The 19922-nt window shown below is 40.8% G+C and overlaps 1 protein-coding gene across 1 annotated transcript in view; it reads right to left on the bottom strand.

The window, feature by feature from the left end:
• The window catches only part of ADD3 (adducin 3 (gamma)), a 33599-nt gene extending 19128 nt beyond the window's left edge, over positions 1–14471 (bottom strand). The window contains exons 1-2 of the mRNA XM_009700715.1: positions 14226–14471; positions 9117–9340 (exon numbers count right to left, since the gene is read on the bottom strand). Coding sequence (XP_009699017.1) covers positions 9117–9311 — 195 coding nt within the window. The 5' untranslated portion in view covers positions 9312–9340; positions 14226–14471. The remainder of the gene's footprint in view (positions 1–9116; positions 9341–14225) is intronic.
• Between the last annotated feature and the right edge of the window lie 5451 nt (positions 14472–19922).

Raw genomic sequence — 19922 nt, 5'->3', positions numbered from 1 at the left:
ATCTGCTTCCAAAAACCTAACTGCAGCCTGGAGACCAAGCAGTTTGGTTTTGCTTTAATTCGCAAGACTGTAATATATATATGGCATTGCACTGCAACTGCCCACAAGTGACCAAGTAAAAGTCATGCTTGAGAGACACATTTTCAAAAAGATGACAAGCACTTTGCTCTGGTACAAAGCAGATATTTTTCAAGCAGAAAGGTCACTAGTAATTTCAGATGTAGTATTCCACAAGAAAATGCTGACAAAGGAAAAACTGTACTGTCAGATGAATGAAAAATTATGTTATTTGGCTGTATGCTCAGCATTGCTCAATAAAGAGAAAGTTTCAGCTCTGGCATTTAAATAGCTCTTTGGGTACACATGGGGTTTTCTGGTTTGTTTGTTTTAAAACATTAGACATAAGATGATACAATAAGACCAGTGACTTTTTACAGTGGGGTACCGAGTCCCAAAGCAAGAAGCACAGCACCTCATGGCTGCCCATGCTGCCTGTCAACATAGCTGCACCACTTCTGGATTTGGCCAACATGCCTGTACCTGTACTGGTGCTACAGCAAGGCTGTGGCCTGGATAACCCACCTCGCCGTACCTGAGAATTGTTTCGTGTTTGCATAAGCATCCTTCTGCCTTCAGTGAGCTCACCTGCCCAGCCAAGCACGATTGCCCCCCCTTCTTTGTGCCAGAACAGCACTTCAAGCATCCGGCTGAAAGTTTGCATAGAAAACAGCCTGTGGTATGAAAACTGGGCCCATGACAGCTATTGGAAAGGAGGTAAAGCAACATTTCAGACAAGGTGCACAACTAGGAGGATGCCGAGTAGAGCTTTTATTCACCAGGCAGCAGCCAGCCACCTAAGCAAATAGCCTGACCTCAGTATGCAGCAGGCTGCAAAACTGCCCCTCCACTACTGCTGGCTGAGGTTGTTCCCTTCAAAACTGCAGTGAGTTGAAGTTACACCAGAGGAGAACACAGTTTTGCATTTACGCCATGAACCAAAGCATCGCCTGCACAGCCAAGCCTGAGAGCTGCTGACCTGACTGCCCTGAGCTGGTGATGCCCAGCTGCTCTGCTTCCATCCCACCCACCTTCTGAACACCACTCCACTACTTTGTGCCGAGTCGTGAATTTCCCCGTAACTCATTACTAAAAACATACGGGGCAGCGCAGCCTGTTCCTAAAACTGTTTCTAGAACTTCACTGTTTCTAAAACTTCAGCCAGCTCTTTTACACTAGCTTAGCCAGCCTTACACAGTACTGCAGCCTGCAGATCAGACACAGCTTTTTTTGATAGAGTCATTAGTTGCATGATTAGGTCAAGATCTTTCTAATATCATAAAATTACTTCTCCAGAAATATTTGCAATCATCTTCCAAATACACATCATGAACTCAAGCAGTTTAGATGCAAAAATCTTTCAACTTAGACCTGCAAGGGCTCTCTGAAACTCAAGAGTGAAGTTACAAGCCTCAGTTCTGACTCATTTACTTCCATTTTCTTTCAGAAGGACAGTCTCAGCATGAGCTGGCAGTGTAAACTGGGGCTTTTAAGAATCAAAGCAACATTTGCATGTACCAGTTGACAACTAGTATTTTTCAGTCAAGCAGAAAAACTAGAATAACCAACTTGCTGGAATAACCTATTTTACTTGTATGCTCATCTATATATAGCACACAATAATAAAGTTGCTAGAAAATTTTAGTATTAATCTCTTCATGTTGGTAGGTAGCTCTCTGAGGATGTTAAGAAGTATGCAAGCTTATAAGCATTTTGACTATCTTTCCATGCTGTTTCTTGTTTGTTGACCACTGATTTCTCCATATAGTCCTTATCCACTCAAAAGAAGTAGAAATAAATAATAAGAAAAAAATTTTCCCTGTAAATAGAGAAAACAATAGTATATATGTCATCTACAAGTACTTCACACCACCACAAACCTTTAAGAGAAGAGAGCATGTGCTCACATCAGGACTAATTACAGTAAGGTCCAAATAGTTTGATATGTCAGTTCACAGGAAGTAGCTAGAAGAGATATGTGAGGTCCCTACATTTAATAGCAGCACTGCTGTTAGCCTAAAAGCTGCAGAATAATACAAGAAACCCCTTCACCCATTTTCACTTTTGCCCATTTTTGATCACATTTTATATATCTTAAATCTGTTTTCAAAAAGGGTCTAATTCAACTTATCTACATATAAATGCACCCACACAGAATCTCTAAGCCAAATCACCACCACTGAAGAAAAGTTCCAAAACTTAACTGGTATTTTGTTCTTCGAGAGCGAAGAGTCGTTAATTTTAACTCCTGTGTTGTAAACGCAGCTGCCTGCGGAGAGGAAGACCTTCACCAAACCAGCCGATACAGCTTCGTAACAGGCTCTTTCAAGACTGGAGTTTAGATACAAACAACCGGTGCCCTAAGTGGAAAAGGGTGGAGTTGGCCACTCCGATTACTGAACCCGAACACTGAGCACCATGGCAAGAAATTCAGTACAAGGATTTAAAAAAAAAAAAAAAAAAAAAAAAAAAAAAAGAGAGCTTCTGTTTAAGATAGAAAGAAACAGGCTCAGTAATAAATATGGGGAATTAGGTACAGTTATAATAATCGCTTCACTTGCAGTGAAGCGTGTGGGTATCTGGGCTGGATTCAGCGACTTAATCGACAGCAAGCTGGTCCCCACAGAGCTCAGCCTGCGCTGGTTTTTCCAGCTCCTCTATCTTGGTACACACTAGCTTCCCTCCGTGAGCTGAAGCAGCGTGTTTACTCTTGCGACAAGCAGCCTAGAGATACCCTATGATTAAAGCAAAACCTGAAGCACTGAACTCCTTTGCAAAGCCCATCTTCAGCACACCCAGCTCCCAAAGTCCCAGCACCAGCAAGCCCCACGCTCACAAAACTGCTGCGGTGAATGGGGGGTCTGGGTCCCTCCCTCAAGTTTTCTTGTGGAGTAAAGCCACGCTATGCATCTTGGTAGATGGACTATAAATGTCAAAATTTAAAATGCTAGAAGAAATCAAATTTCAGCTTGTCAGGGGTCTTACACATTTCAGAGCATAATTAGCTGCTTTTCGATAAGCGCAGGAGTAGGGAGGGTGGGAGCACATGTGGCGATGTACTAGGACAGACAATGGGCAGAGCTCTTGCAAGGGCGTTCTAGATTGCATGTGCAATCAGTCATCAGTCATGACTTCCCAGGATTTTCTAGGCACTGTTAAGATGATGTACTAAACCAAAGGATAACAGCAAAAAAAAAAAAAAAGCCAAAAGACCCCCCCCCCCCCCCAGACTTTAAAAGGACTTATGTAGCTGTATTAATTTTTATTGTTATTCATTACTTGTACTGCAACAGAAACCCCTCTCCCTGCTCTCACCAGTCCAATTTGATGCCTTTATTGGACAGAAATTACAAGACTACTGAAAGACAGAAAAATGGTGGATTTAGTTACAATGCATTTTATTTTATACCTCCTTAACACTTACCTAGGGAATTAATTCAGATCAGTGTTATTTACAATTAATAACTTCAAATACATATAGGACCGTAGGAAAATTATCAGGCAAAGGAGGATGGATCTGATTAGATTATGCAAATCATTAAACAAAGAACATGGTGCCAAAAGTACAATAGGATCTGCAGACATCCGCCAAGATGACAAAAACCCCAGACCCAAGCAGTTAACCACCAGCAGGAAGATTAGAAATATGGATGGGGAGGGGAGGGAATTGATTTGGAAACTGTTGGCAATGTATATGTAACAAAAACCACAGTTCAAACTAAATGGAAAGCAGAAATATGGAAATAAGAGAGGAGTGAAAGGTAACTCATTTTTAACATAAGGAAGCAGGGAAAAGCTCATAATTGCACTTGTGGTGCAGGACATCAGTATGAATTGATCATGCACCCTTGCAGCTACAGAAATGGAAATTAGGCAATGGGATTTCTTGGTTTCTTATAGAGATCTAGTGGATGGCTTTGATTTAAGACAGCATTACCCTGAGCACAAATTCCCCCTCACTTAAAATGCTGAACTTTTCCAGCCCCCCAATCTGCCCTGGGCTCAGCAGGATATCGTCACGGCTTAGAGGGGATCTTTAAGGGACATTTTGTGGCATGTCTTAAATGCCATGCCAAGTTGAGCTCATCTCCCCCAGTGAACAAAACGCTGCACAGGTTGTATGATGAAAGCACACAATTAAATAAGCTATTGTGATTAGAGGAGAGTCATGACTCCCCAGCAGGAAGCCGGGAAGATGTCAGAGAAGACCTCTAGCTCAGAGGAGGCGGCTGCAACGTGAGAGGCCTGCCCAGCGAGGAGGTCCGCAGGGGATGTACAAAGTTGTCAGTCCTTCGTGGCCAAAGGGTGATGCTCCTGAAGGATCTGAAAGGGTTTTGAACTTGCGGGGAAAGAGCAGTAGAAGTTGAAATGTGAGGAACTGGAAGGACTTTGATATTTTAAGAAAATAAACTGTTCCAAAAGGGAGTGGTGTTGCAAAAATACTGGATGTTCATTCAATACAAAATAAAGTAAGCTAGACAACTGCAAAAGCTGGGGAAAAAAAATAAATCCAGCCATCCTTCATCTCTGTCCTGATGGTTTGAAAATAACATAGCCGGAAAAAAATTCAAGCGTGGGTGGGTTTGCTTGTTTTTGAGGAGAAAAATCTGCCTGCTTGCTAAGGCAGACCTCTGAATAGACGAGTTGCTAAGCTGGGCTGCTGTCTCCCCACTTTTTTGGGGCAAGACCAGCTGGCGTGGGAGGCAGGGGTGTGTGTGCATGTACAAGGCAGGAAGGAAGAGAGGCACAGGAGAGAAGTACATTTTTAACCTCAGCATAAAAAAAACCCTGATTTTGCAGTCTGGATAGCTAGACCTGAACCAGTGCCCTCATGTCATGGCAGCGCTGGGCCAGAATTGCCCCAAATACCCTGCAGAGCCACAACGGATTGGTAGGTACTCTCTACATCCAACATGAAATTAAAGCAAAGAATGATAAGAACCTGCCAGCATAGTGCTCAACTTTAAACCAAACAAGCTCTAAATAACTGTGTTTCATATGTAAAAATAGCAAGTGTACATTCAATGGGTCTCGACAAACCATATAAAGCTTTCACTGGTAAATTCAAAACATAAACCGGGCATTTAAATTCCAATAACCAGGCATTTTTATGTTTACATATTTCAGCTGTTCAACTCATCACTTTATACACAAGTTTGACTACTCCAACTTCTTACATCAGTAAAAATAATGAAATATCTCATATAACAGTGTATCTTATGTATAAGAATGCATCTTCTCCCATTTCCACTCAGACCTGTAGCTGAGACAGTGATATAAAGTGGATGTAAGGTACTCCTCAATGCAGCTTAAGCAGTGATCCTAATTTCCTATCAGGTTACACACCTGTAGTTAGCTTTCCTGCTGGTTAGATAATCATTTCACATGCTCTCACTTCACTGGAAGCAGCATGGCTCTGCTGCCTGCCCACACAAAGACCTGACAGCTTCCCTGGCCACTCCGGGAGGGCTGCACGGAGTTTCTCCCATCTGTATGTTCATGCAGCTCCTCAATGCTGAACTCACTGTTCAGTCTTCGCACAACCATTGCCTTTTTAAAGGTTTTTGAAGCTTCTGGTTGCCATGGTGAGGGCAGCAGAGAAATGCCAGAAGGAAATGAAGGCAAGGAGGACTTGTGTACCATAAATGAAATAAGGGTTTTGATGATGCAGCAAATAAATGTTTACTCTTGGAAAGAGGTAGTTACTCTGTGTAACAAGTAATATGATTGTTTAGCATATAGAAAGCCAAAACTGTTTTTAATTTCAGAGTTAAGTTGGAAAAGCTAAAAAAACCCAAACCAACCCATCTTTTCAAATTTTGGATATGTTATGTCAAGTATCTCAGACCCGATGTAAAGCAATAAAATCAGTCCCCTGCATAAATGTAGTACCTTTCCTTTAAAAATGATAAGACACTATCTGAACCTTCTGAACTTGCAGACATTATGGAAATAAACTTAAATGGCTTTATCTTAAAGGTTGGCGAGAAGTACCTCTGGATGCGATCAGTCTGCTCAGACCCAGCTGATCTTAATTTCTTTCCACCTTTCTAACAGACACAGAACAACAAACATGCAGGTCCTATCAGATTCTCCAGGCCCTCAGATGCTCACAGATTACACGCAGTATTACGCAAACATGTCTGAGAGTTCACACTGATAATGTCAGGACATTATTTGTGGGCACTGGTCATAAAACTCCTATAATTTGTTTAAGACTTATTATGAACGGACTCTAAGACATTAGCAAACATCAGAGGTAATGGGAATAGCTTCTCAGTAGCTTTTAAATTATTTAATTTAGGAAAGGGAAATTGCACATCAGAGACGAGTAGTCGGATTGCACATCAATATGTGCATCAAACAGCACATCAGAGAGATGCAGCAGTTTGATGTCTCCAGATGTCTGGTCAGGGTTGTAGCCCTTACAATAACATGCATTACACAAAATATACCGTGGTTCATGAAACATATTCTCTGATTTATTTTCTTGCTAGAGGATTTAGATTTTCTTACTTGAAAGAAAGAAAAAAGCTTGTTAATAAAACAGATTAAATCAGTACCTAAGCTTCCTAGTATGTGACAGTGATTAACCCTTTAGTTTTACACCATAATCCTTTGCTCAGAGAAAGTGCATGCTCAAACAAGCTCACCTCAAGTCCATACATGCTTGTGTATTTTTAAGAAAGGTATTTTCCTTGCTGCATACACCTCATATTTACTAATACTTGCCACAAGATAAGTCAATGACTATTCCTCTGATCTGAATGCATATATCAAGATTGGGTGAAGATATGAATGCATATATGTAAGACTGGATAAAGATTTACCAACAAGTAAGCTCTTCTTTAAAATGTGTCTGATAATCTCTCTGCTTCTTCTTCCAGACACCTTGAAACTATTTCCTCCTTGTTGACTGGAATACACCAGAGAATCAACAAAGCTCTATGCAAACTTCTAATGCAATGCAATTCTGCAGCTATAGAACAAAAACATTACGCACAATACTCATTAATTCAATCCTGAACCTGTGTTACGCAGATTGGTAACAGGAAAAATGCTTTCTGGCCCTTTTGTAACAATTATTATATTCAGGAGGAGACAACGTAATTGTTTTCAGTCCTGACTCTCAAGAACACCATGGCACATTGCATCTGGAACCTGGAAGAAATAATGCAGTTTCTATGCTCAAACCAGTTATGAAATTTGCTTGATGGATATTAGTCACAGATACTGTATTAAAAATGCTTTATTTCCTCACACAAGAAATCATAGCAGGTTCCTCTAAATTTTCTATATCAAGAAAAGAGACAATAAAAGGAGATACTTGAGGGGAACTGGTAGCTCAGACACCTCTTTGTGCCTGATCACACACTCAGCTCCCACGTTCCTGTTTCTCCCTGGCAGATGCCAAGAGCCGAGCAGGAGGCAGGCCCCTGGCTTATTTGAACAACTGTTCCTTTACACAACAAAAACTTGCAACTTATTGGCAACTCCAAACTGTCACTTTCCAAAAAGCGCAGGGCTCAGTTTCTCTTGTGGCAGGACACTAACAGCAGCTCAGTGGCTCTTTGTCCTCCAACCTCCCATTAAGTTACCTAGACTCATGGGCTGCCCCTCTTCATCCTCCTTCCTAAAATCTGCATGCTGACATTGCATGTATTAAAAAAACCCAAAACACAGAGGCTATGGCAAAGGGACATTTATTATGTTTGGCAGACTTGGTAAAAGGTCCCCAAAAACATTAAAGAAATAGTTACGCTTATCAGGTTCAATACTGCCATTGAATGGACCGAAAAATAACATACGTACAAACCCAAACAAGATCTCTCTACTTATTTTTATCTGTTAGGCTAAAGATCTAGTCTTTGCTGTGAGTCCTGGCTACTCATAATGTGAATATTTTAACAGGAAGGAGCAGCCTCCGATCACATTTTACAATCGAGTGTTTAACATAAAATTATCATTATTAAAGCATTAGGCAACACCTCCTTAGAGTATTTTCTTTATAAAAGAGCTTGGCTGCAAAACCAAGCTTGCATAAATTCACTATAAAGTAATAAATTCCTTAGTCAACAGGTTCACATTATACTTGGAGCAACACACAGATCCAAGAGGCACTCCAGGACAACACTTTAGCAAACAATCCTGTTACTCATGGATGACTATAATAGGGTGATTACTAACAGCTGTTTGCAATCTCATTACATATGGAAAAGCTTCAAAAAAATCACAGAAGAAGCACCCCAACTTACAGAGGGACTGCAAAGAGCAGGATCTGTAAAGCTGCTTAACCCCTTCCCAGTCCCATTATCCTCATTACTCACATTACACCCCAACACCCTCAAAGGCTCACCCTCACACAGTCCTTACTCACTCCCTTTAGATTCAAAATACTCAAGGCAACAACATTACTTCCAATGTATTCATCAGGTCAAACTCAAAGAATGCATTATTAAAATATAAATTAAAACTAATATGAGTGTCATTCAATAGATTTAATAGTTTTATATGTAGCCTACACAAGCACTGAACTTACACAACCACTAGATGAATGCTAATATGGCCAAGTATGGGTACGATCACCCCCACAAGGACATGAAAAGAACACATAGTCTAGCTTTTAAAGAAACTTAACCCAATTATAAATGTTAATTAAAGCATTCCTGATGCAAATGATAGGTTAATACTCAAACCCAGAAAGCAGAACACCACGTAATGCCCTAATTTGTTCCTATTTGACCAGTGACCCCTTCAGTCTCTTCCCTGCCCCTAAGTTTTAATTAAGTATCCTGCAGCCAGCCAGATCTTTTTGTAATACTGCAATGAAGCATAAGAATATAAAAGCATTAGGAGGAAAAACCAACACAATAAAGGCTGCTTGTTCACAGACAAAACACTACGCAAACAAAATGCTGGATAATCTGTTTAGTGACTCTTCTTAGTGGATGATGCAGAGATATTCTAGCTAGCTGTGACGTAGATTTCTTTTTTTAAGTCTCAAAAAGTTAATCAGGAATCTCTCTCTTTCGTTCTCATCCCCCCTTAATCCCACTCACAGGGCTCTGCAGTATCTGAGTGACCCTCTTCCTTTGCTCCATCATATTGAAGTCCTGTCTCAGGTCAGGAGACATGTTTCTCTCTCGAATATACTCTGGGTCATTCTCATCAATGCGATCGAAGTACCGCTCTTTGTGAGGCATTGTAGCTGGAGGAGGAGTAGTGATCACCACCTGACTGGCATCAGTACTCATCCTTCAACACTGTAGATGGTAGGCTTCACCTGAAACAAATAAAAAAAACAGGGAAGAACAATTAACTATTAAAAGGAGGGCACTGAATATAACTTCCAAGTCTGGACACAAATAATGTTCTTTTTCAACTCTGCTGAACAACATCTAAAATGAGGAGAAAAAATGAATAATTACCAGAAAACTAAGGAAAAATTCTAGAAAAGTGTTGAAAAACTGTTAATGAGTTCTCTGATAGTGCACAACCATCTCTATTCAAATTAAAACAAAACCCCAAGAGCATACAGTTAAGAAATATGACATTTGAAATGATCATAATATATTTTATGACAAACTTTCACGTATCATTTTACATTGTACTCATCACTCCCCCAATGATTTTCTATAGCTCTCCTTCCTGACATGTTCAACCAAACACACCCAGAAGACGGGGCCTCTGTTTAACATCTGCTCAGAGCTCATCTCCCAACTTGAACGAAGACATTCCTCAAATATAGCATTTCCAAAGCATCTCATTAACCCCAGCTTAAAGACAAGACACCAGACCGCTTGAAGACTGCCAGGGGTGCTCCACAGAGCACTGGCTGGTGACACTTGGAGACACCGAGGGAACTACAGAACAGGTTGTATGTTGGGTCGCACAGGATTGAGGCTACATCCATGGCAGATAGCTGAATTTTAGCTTTTCTCCCCTTGTGTGCAATGGTATGCAAAGAGTCTCACTGAAGCTTATTACATTACGAAAAAAAAAACCCAAAACACCAAACTTTCATGTCTTAGTAGAAAGCTACATTTAAAACCTCATTAAAAAACCTGATAAGTATTTGTAAACACAAACAGAACTGGATCAAAAGCAAGAAAAGCAGACACCTGAATTTTCATGCAAAGAATCAGGCTCAGAAGCATACTTGGGAACACCACTCCTCAAACAGGTACTGAAAAGGGATGTTTTCTCAGGTTTGAGGAACAAAGAGAAGCAAGATTTGTAGAGATAGCGTATTATGAAAACACATTTTAACATGCAAATATCTACATTCAATAATATATTTAATATAAAAATATTTGCATGCAAATGTATTTGGAATGTAAATAATTCACATCTTCAGAGGAAGAAAAGACAAACATGAAGGAATGAGAGTTGTTGAGCAGTATTAAGCAGCGTGGTTTGATGTTATGGTATCAGTGGTTTAAAGCATCCTTGCTCCGTGGCACAGTTCACTCATCTCTTGTTTGGGTCAGTGCAATTACTGTAGGTGTATTCTGTGAACAGTGAACTGACATGGAGCATCTGATCTCCTCCAACTATAACCTCATGTATTTTCCAGATGTGACACCTGGAAGCCCTGTTAAAACCAGCTTCAGCAGCCCAAGTCCTCCTCCTGCCTGCGACAAGCCCTTTCCGTCCTTGTGCTGAACCCTCTGCTGCACAGCCATGCCACGAGCCAGGCTGACAGGAGGTTTGGCAAATTGGTTTCCAGCCAGTTTCCCACACTGATGCCCAGGCAGCTTTGCTGGCACGCTGCAAGGGACAGTGCAAGGATGAAATCTTGGAGCATTGCAGCCCTGCTACCAAATATGAAACCCCAGACAGAAAACAAGATACTCTACAGAGTTGGGAAAGCATTGGTAGATAAAGTACAAGAAAACCACATCTATGATTTTCTTGTATATTACAGATTATGATAAAATTTGGGATTGATGTGAAATATAACTAACACCCTTCTAAAAAACAATCACTGTGGGTTGTAATTGGTTTTGTTCTTTATGCCCTCTTTTTTTTTTTTTTTTCCAGGAGAAAAGAGATGAACTGGGATGCAACGTTATCCAGCTGCACGCACAGAACTTTCAGGAGGCACCTGGCATGCTGGATGAACGTACCATGTCCTAGAACGTACATTCACATCCTAGAGACAAGCTCCATGAATTCTAATGGCTTTGTTACAGAGGCTGTGGAAGCATACTGGTGAGTTTTGCATTTGCTGCTCGGGTGCAGTCTGACTGACCACTGGGAAGCCTGCTATATGCGATCAATTTGGGGATGCTGGGGAGAAGACAAGGGGCTTGTTTCTAGGAAGTGCGGGGTTTGGGAAAAATCTAGCAGAAGCTTAAAGGAGCTTAATTTTTTTAAAGAATGAACTATTGTCTTTTCCAGCTGGGAGCACTGAAGCAGGATAAACCTCTTGGGACAGCATTTGGGGATATGATCACAGCTCAGCTTCCCTCTGTTCAGGTTAGAAGAGATACCCTTATAAATGTAACCATGTATTATATTGCCTCTCCCCTCCACTGTTCCTCCCAAAATGAAGGGGTTTAAGAAGCAAAAGAAAAAAGCATCATGAGAAGACACAAGACCATGAGCTCACTCTCCAAATGCCACAAGCTATGAAGAGCTTGAGACCAGACCTCTCAACCTATGCTGTTTTCCATCTGCATCAGGGTAAATACCTGCATCTGAGTCAGAACAGACACCTTCCAGCACCTGCTGGTAACTGGAAAGCAGTTGAGAAATGCAGATGGCAAGAACCTTGCTTGAATCAGCGACCAGCTGCGATTCCTGCTCTTCAGTTACCTCTTCCCAGAAGTTGCCTTATCCAACTGTTTTTCCTAAAATGTTCCTGAATCCCGTTAACACCAAGTAGCAAACTTGCTCAACTGCTGATCCACCTGGTTGGTTGGACCAACTGCATGCATGCCTGAACTTCAAAAAACTTTTACTGTTATTCTTATAGGTTTACAGGACATAATTAGTTCAAGTCCGTTACTTTACAATTCATTCTTACTGGGACAGAAAAGCCCATTCATCTGTAAAAAGACACAAATGTGGATGGCAACACCCAAAATCCACGAAAGAGATTTTTCTAATCGCTTTGGATTTCATTTTTTCTTCTTTCCTTTTAGACTCGTTTGTTACCTCTAGCCATTAAGATTACAACATTAAAGTCCTTGTACTACAAAAAATCCTCCATTACTGAACATAATATGGGTATTGGATCCACTTGTTCTTATTAGGTCTGGTTCAATGCCCGCTCTGTTGGGCCCAGGCTGACTCTCATGTAACCCCTACTGTTCAGCTGGAAAATTTTCAAACAAATCAGCCATTCTTTTATTTGCATCTTGCACTGATTTTTTTTTTTTTTAAAAGAGGACATTTGTTAAAAATGTGCTTAGCTTTTGGGGATCTAAAAATCTGTATCTGGAGCATCCCTCTCATGAAGAAAGGATGAGAGAGCTGGGTCCATTCAGCCTGGAGAAGAGAAGACTGAGAGGGGATCTCATCAATGCTTATAAATACCTTAAGGGTGGGTGTCAAGAGGATGGGGCCAGACTCTTTTCAGTGGTGCCCAGCGACAGGTTAAGGGGCACCGGGCACAAACTGAAACTCAGGAAGTTCCATCTGAATATGAAGAACAGCTTCTGTACTTTGAGGGTGACTGAGCACTGGAACAGGCTGCCCAGAGAGGTTGTGGAGTCTCCTTCTCTGGAGATATTAAAAACCCGTCTGGATGCATTCCTGTACAACTTGCTGTAGGTGACTCTGCTTTGGCAGGGGGGTTGTGGACCAGGTGATCTCCAGAGGTCCCTTCCAACCCCAACCATTCTGTGATTCTCAGCGCAGGACTGGCAACAACATAGAACTACATAGAAAATCCAGATCTCTAAATCTATGAATTGTGGTAGAGGATTCTCTTCCTCTCTCCATTTTTTGGTGAGATTCTTTTGCCTAGAAAAAAAATCAGCTTTGCTGCAAGGCTACTTTTGGCTTCCACCCCTCCCAACGATGTTCATGAATCACAGAAAGTGAGCTACCATCTTCCTGAGCAGCACTAGCTAATGTTTCTTATGCATGCTATACTACGTAAGTGGTTCCAGAGACTGAGGCACAGGTGGAAATGAGAGACCGTATGCCCCTATAGCAACAAGAGACTATATCTAGACTGGTCAGAAAGGACAAACATACACAGAGAAATCAAACCTAAACCAGGATCTGATTTTGTCCTGGTGAAAGTCATCACTCTTACTCAGCTGAGACACACATTTTAGTCCACATTTTGGCCTAACATACATATGCTGTCATGCCAAAGAGAGATTCAAAGTACACAGAAGACCAGTTTTCTCACCTATGGTTCAACTACTCCAATGGGGAGGCAAAAGAAACTAAGAAGAGCAAAAGTTTTTGTTATACAGAATTCGCATCTCTGCTGAAAATACTTCTAGGGACCTGTGAAAGAAAGAGGCTCAAAAGTTCTTGCTACAGGGTAACATGTTAATCTAACTCTGCTTCCCCCTGTCTAGTTATGCCCTCCTGGTTCACGCTGAACTGAACTCTGATACTGCCACAGTAGAAAATGGATTGTGTCCTCCTATGTTTTGATTCCTGATATAGCTCATGGGTTTGGCCTCCATATTCTGTTCTGTATTTTATACCTGTAACTGGGTTACAGAGAGAAAGTAGAACACTCCACCTCTGTCAGCAGGCTATGCATCTCTCTACTTAGAAGTAAGTTTTATTCAACAAAAGCTTCCACTTTATTCCAAGAACTTGGAACTGTTGATTTTAGGCTGCAACATTAAGTACTGAGCATCCCCATCTGGCACTTTGTAAAGTCTAAGTAACATGCTGTGCTGCTTTTGTTGGAATAACTGTTTTCAATGTCAAATCACAAAAGCAGCTCAAAAATAATAATGAGGTCAGAGAAACAAGGAGTACTGAAACAAAAATATAAAAAAAAAAGAGCATGAGACCAAATGCAAGGAAAATTTATCTTGCCAAAGAACAACCCAGAAAGCACTGACTTGATATATTTTTATCTTTCCTAATGTACAGAATGTATATAAAAATAAACACCACCGTAAGAGAAAGAGCAACAGAAAAGAGATCAAATCATTAGATTACCTAGCAACGAATCATTAACCTACCTCTTACGCTGATTTTTTATGGCTGGTTTCAGACATCCCCATTTTCTCTATGCAGTGCAATCCATCTGTTTGAGAGTTTCCCACATTTCAAACCAGCAGTGTGCGCAGCGCATCATTAACTAGTACAACTGATTTCAGGTCTGAGCACTCGAGCTAGACTATACTGCATCCAAGCATTTCTTTTTTAAGGAGCACGTTGTGTTATTCTGCTCTTGCTATTTCTTTCCTGCTTGTTTTTAAGGAACAATCTGCTCTTTCTTCCCCCCCCTTCCAGTATCTTGTCTGCCAGGAGTCTTGGAAGAAAACTGGGTATCTCAATCTCAGTTCCAGCTTCCCTATGAAACAGGCAGCTTCCAGTCTGAATCAAAGACTTGGCTTCAGCCAACGCTGTCAGCTACATAAATAAGCTGGCAGAAAGAAACATGCTTAAGGAATATGAGGGAATGGTTAAGAGGGACAGGAAAATACGTAGGAGAATATGGACCGAGACGAGGGTCACCATCGCTATTTTCTGGCATTAGAAAGTCAACTATTCATCCTCCCTCCCATAAATTTTAGGAATGACATATAATTGAGTAACTGCATCTGTTCTAGGGCAAAAAAATATTTGGATAAACACCTCAAAATTAATTTCTTTATTCTCCTGATCAAGACATCAAATACCACAAACATCTCACAATGTGTTGACAGATTTTCTTTTTTCTTAATGTTACAACGGGTTTGAGTTTCATTTATCAGTCTCACCTTACACACTGTTAAGATGAGCAAGATTTACATTCAGCCATTAGCATTTTCTAAACGCAATTTGTGGAACTGAAAATACTTCTGCTACACTAGATTGGTAGCATTTGTTCAAAATTATATTAACTGATTTTACTAATAAACAGTGATCCTGTACACTAGTACTCAAGTCAAACTGTCAAACTACACCCTTAAATTGACACAAGGTAGTATTTGCATTAAAAAATAGCCATACCTTCTCCCAACCTTCCCAGCCGTTCAATCCTTCTCCCTATATCACCTCCTCAGATTCATACCAGCAGATGTGTTTGTAAGGTCAGATGGTGGAATGGATGGGAGAAACTAATCTTTGGCTGAGTTTAAGGGTTTTTTGCTTTTTGGTTGGTGGGGTTTTTTTGTTAAACTTTGAGTTTTTAAAAATATATTTATTTTCAGCTGTATCAATTCCTTCAGCCATTTAACTGCATATCTACACAAATGTTTGTTCTGAAACATAGACAGTGATGATACAAGGCTGTCTAATACTGCTTCTTCCAGTTGTGATGCAACCATAAACGATTTGTCATACTACAGCCCAAACTGGTTACAAATCAAATATTCTAATCCAGCACTGCATATTTAATTTAAGTCCTTCTGCTTTTAAACAGAGTAAGCTAACAAAATAATCATCATCTTTCAGACAGCACATTAAAGAGACTATGTGGTGGCAGTATATATTTTTCCTAAGAACTTGTGTGTATTTGAACCTTGTTTTTGTGTTAAACCTAAAGCACTATTTTTGCCCAACTACCAACATTAAAGTCAACAAATATTCAAGCTGTGCAACTCACACTTTACTCAGTGTAAACTGGAACCGAGCCAGCTACTCTTTACTGTCAAAAAGTAAGATAATGTAGTGGGTTGCTGACAGCCACCCAGAATATGAGGCCTATACCTTTACCTTTAACTGAAGATGTGACATTTTTTCTCTGTTAAGGAAGGCTCCTTATAACGCACCCAGCCTGTAGCAGGTGCAGTCTGCACTTCCACATTTGCAGGCCAGCCTGCCAACATTTTGCAGCACAAGCAGCAGGGAAAAAAACTGCCAAGCCTAGAATGATGGTTTGATGTATCCAATATGCTCTACCACATGGCCATAAGTGCTATTTGCATGTGTTAAGTCTCATAAATGAACTTGCAGGCTTAACCCTGTAGACCCAAACTACTTTAATCATTCACATTTTGGTATTCCTTCACTGCTGCGTGACACTTTTTAATGATGGAGAAAACCCTTGATGAGTGAGTTATGCAATTACCCTTTTCTGGGTGACAGTATGATAAAAGACAAAACCAGTCCCAAAAGGACAACCTCTAGAGTTCACATCCAAAGTCCATCCTGCCCAGTATTGAACCTCCTGTGCTGAGGAGAGGCTGTACATAACTGGGCTGCTTCCATCGCTGTATTGTGGGACCCTTGAGCAATCAGCAGCATACGGGCCTCCTTGCTTCACTTCATAAAATGACGTTCTCTTGTTTAACTAAGAAATTGTTACGGTTGTGCAGACAATATGAACATTTTGAGTTTATACTGTTCTTTACACAAGACATTCAAGTCAGAGCAAACCCAGTCACACAAGCAAACTGGTTATAGAGAAGTAACAGAGGAGGAATTCAGAGGTTGTTGGTGAAATGATGCACACAACTACCCCTGCATCATACCAGGAAGGGTGCAGTTGCACCGCAAGAAACATGAGAAAGTACTGAAATGTCAGAGTAGTAAAGGGGGATTCATGTCACATGTTGATTATTCGCTATAAATCCTCTTTTACTGCTGGACAGAGTTTGCCACACCAGTTATCTAGAACAGTATGATATGAGCACATAAGAACTACTAATTTGTAACTTTGAAGAGACACAATAGATTGTCTCACTAAAGCCTTGCTTTAAGAGAAGGAGGTCAGTCCCTCAGAGATCTCACATTGGTCTACTTTTTCCCTTTCCATAAACTTGCTCCTTTTAAAGAGAAGAAAATGTTCTGCTCTCTTTGGTAGTTGTATTTCCTCCTTTTATTTATTTTTTTTTAATAACTACCTGGTTCACTGCAATTTACGAGAAACAGTTTTAAAGCTGAGTTGTATTTTGCACTAACCCAAGTTTTATTTACATATGTAAGTGTATTCCTATATTTTGAAACAACATTAAGCTGCACTTTGGAGTGCTGACAGTTGACACCTCTGCTTGGGTACACAGGGTGACTAGTCCTATGAAATGGCCTGGAGTCTGTGGATAGAGACTATTTCTAAGGCAATCAAGAAAAATCACCTTCTTAAATTGAGTAAAAACACCAGAACAGCTAATAAATTATTTGTTAAACTGAAAATAATTTCTGTACTCACTAGACTTGAAAAGTGTGTCAGTCCTACTTCACATTTGTTTTTCCTCTGTTTTTCTTTCATCGTCTATGTTATACTGAAGCTCATGAAAAAGCACAGTAAAAATGAGTTCTCTGATGAGAACGTAAGTTTCTCTTAGTTTAAGCCATTTTTCTATAGCAGCATCAAATTAAAATTACATGCACAGGATATGAGATCACTCAAAAATATTTGAACACCGAGCTTAAATAACCTGCTTCTATCCAAAGGCAAGACTGCTGTCCAGGAAGTGTCCTCACTGTAGCAGAAAGCTAAGGAGATGTACCAGAGCCGCCAGAGAAAAGAAAACCTTTCCCTATGGCATGTGCAACAAGCTGCTCTCAGACAAAGCACAGATGCACTGAATGAAAACAGTGGAAATGAAGTTACTTCCCCCCCTTTAACATTTTTCTGCTCATTCTCACTTTGCTCCAGGGTAAAAATTCATCTGCGTCTCACAGAAAACACCCTCCCACCTCCCCTGCTCCAGAGGATTTGGTAAGGACCACAGCAGCATGAATTGCTGCAGATTTTCAAGTTGCAAGCTTTCTGAAGTGGTATTCCCTTACAGCATTTAGGACTTCTACAAAGGAGGAGGCTCTGAGTGCAGAAGGCCTCTGGCAGAGGAGCCAGCCAGCACAGCGATGGCAGCAGCGTCACTGCTCGGTGCAGCATTTGCTGGTGACCACCCTCAGCCAGCTCACGGGCAGCAGGAGCACTCAACCTGCAAGAACACAATCACGTCTCCTCTGGAAGTGGTTTCTTTTGGCAAACCCAAATGAAGATAAAAGCACTGGCTCTTTCCCAGTGCCACCTGCAAGCTTAGACATTATAGAGAATAAACTATGCATCCAAATTTAATCACTGTTAACAGTATATTAAGACCATGCCTATTAGAATCATCTCTGAACAGTAGTTCTAGCTGATGAAAGCACATGAACACGTGCGTAAGTGCAGCATGCCAGCAGGCTGTGGGACCATAGGAAGGCCCAGGCAGTCCTGAGCAGCTCCCAGCAGTGCAGCCTGCTTCAGAGGGCTGGCTCATGGGTCAGCATGGCCCTCATGGGCTCTTCTGGGCTGGCACTGCCTTTTGGCTCTTCCTGACCCTGTTTTGTTACCCCTCTTTTACAGATGACAGCATCTACCCACCCATGTCAAACCTGTTTGGATGACTGAAACAAACATAATAAATATTATTAGCAAATATTTACATATTTCAAAGAATTCACAGTGATCTCAGCACTTACTGGGAATTAATGTCATGTATTTATCCATTCCTGACACTAACTGATACCCTGCAGGGTCAGTATCAATGAAGGATATAAGTAAACTATACTTGCAGAGCAAAAATCAGATTATTTGTGTTTGACCTTAGTTAAGTCAGGGAACCCCTCAAAATAAAGTCAGGGAGCTTTAACTCCAAATGCGTATTTCAGTTTTACTATAAAACCAGAAATGAAGACATAAGATATAAATATCATTTTTCAATAGGAATAACTGCTTTTCGCTTTTGGTTTTAAGGAATCTGATGAAATGCAAATGCTGCAGCACCAAAGCATCTTCAACTTTTGGTTCTCACGACCCTGCTCATATCCATGCTCCAAAGGGACAGAGTAGATTACAGGGGGTGGGGAAGGACAGTATTTTGAATTCATCTAGTTTCAGAGATATCTGGGACCTTGGTAATGAAAAAATAAAGTAGCATTTTCCAAAATATTGCAAGAAAAAGCTTTTATTCTTTTTTTAAAGACTTATCTCTGCTTATCTACATAATCACTTCTGGCTAAGTTACCTGAAAATATTTCACGAGTCAGTGGACAACAGAGAGCTAAATTAAAAGATTACGTTCTGTTAGTACTTATCCGTATTAAGCTATGAAAGTACGCAAACACATAACCCCCCCACACAGACAAGCAATGGCTGAAAAGCCTTCCTAAATCCTTTCAAAAAGATGAAACTTGGGTTCCTCCATGATACAAACTAAGAACTTATCTGTGAGAAAAAACATTAACTGGAAAAGCTGATTGCAGCCAAAATTTTCACATTTTGCAACCCTCTGCCTCTCTTGCAATGCGAAGCCTCCAACTTCCTCTGGTGATTTTTTTCTTGGGCTGCCTCTGAACTGCACAGATGCAGGGGGAAACAATTTTACTCTTTATGCAGATCCACACAGAGTTATGGAGTAGGAGAACCAAGTTTGTTATGCAAACAATTTTTTTAAAAATCCCATTGATTTACACCAACCTGGAAAGCACCATTTGGAGTAACAAGGGCTACTCCCTGCAATCTGCAAGAGCCTCCCCCATCACTGGTAGAATGTGAGGCATTAGATAGCAGGGAAAACGCTCACTGATCCCAGGGCACATCAAAAGCCTTCTTGATTTATGGCAGTTTGATTATCCTGGGAAATGTCACGGCCAAAGCAGCTGCCTTTCTCAGTTTTGCTGGAGGGTCAGAGGCTGCGATGGTGGGCAACCCAGATGATCGACACAAGGCAACTGCTGGATTTTACAAATGTTTACACTAACAACCGATCTTGTGTATGGCAGCACGCAGCCAAACCTTT

The sequence above is a fragment of the Cariama cristata genome, unplaced genomic scaffold (genome assembly GCF_000690535.1).
Source record: "Cariama cristata isolate BGI_N322 unplaced genomic scaffold, ASM69053v1 scaffold5655, whole genome shotgun sequence".
Classification (NCBI taxonomy): Eukaryota; Metazoa; Chordata; class Aves; order Cariamiformes; family Cariamidae; genus Cariama; species Cariama cristata.
This window is presented reverse-complemented; position numbering and strand designations above follow the sequence as displayed.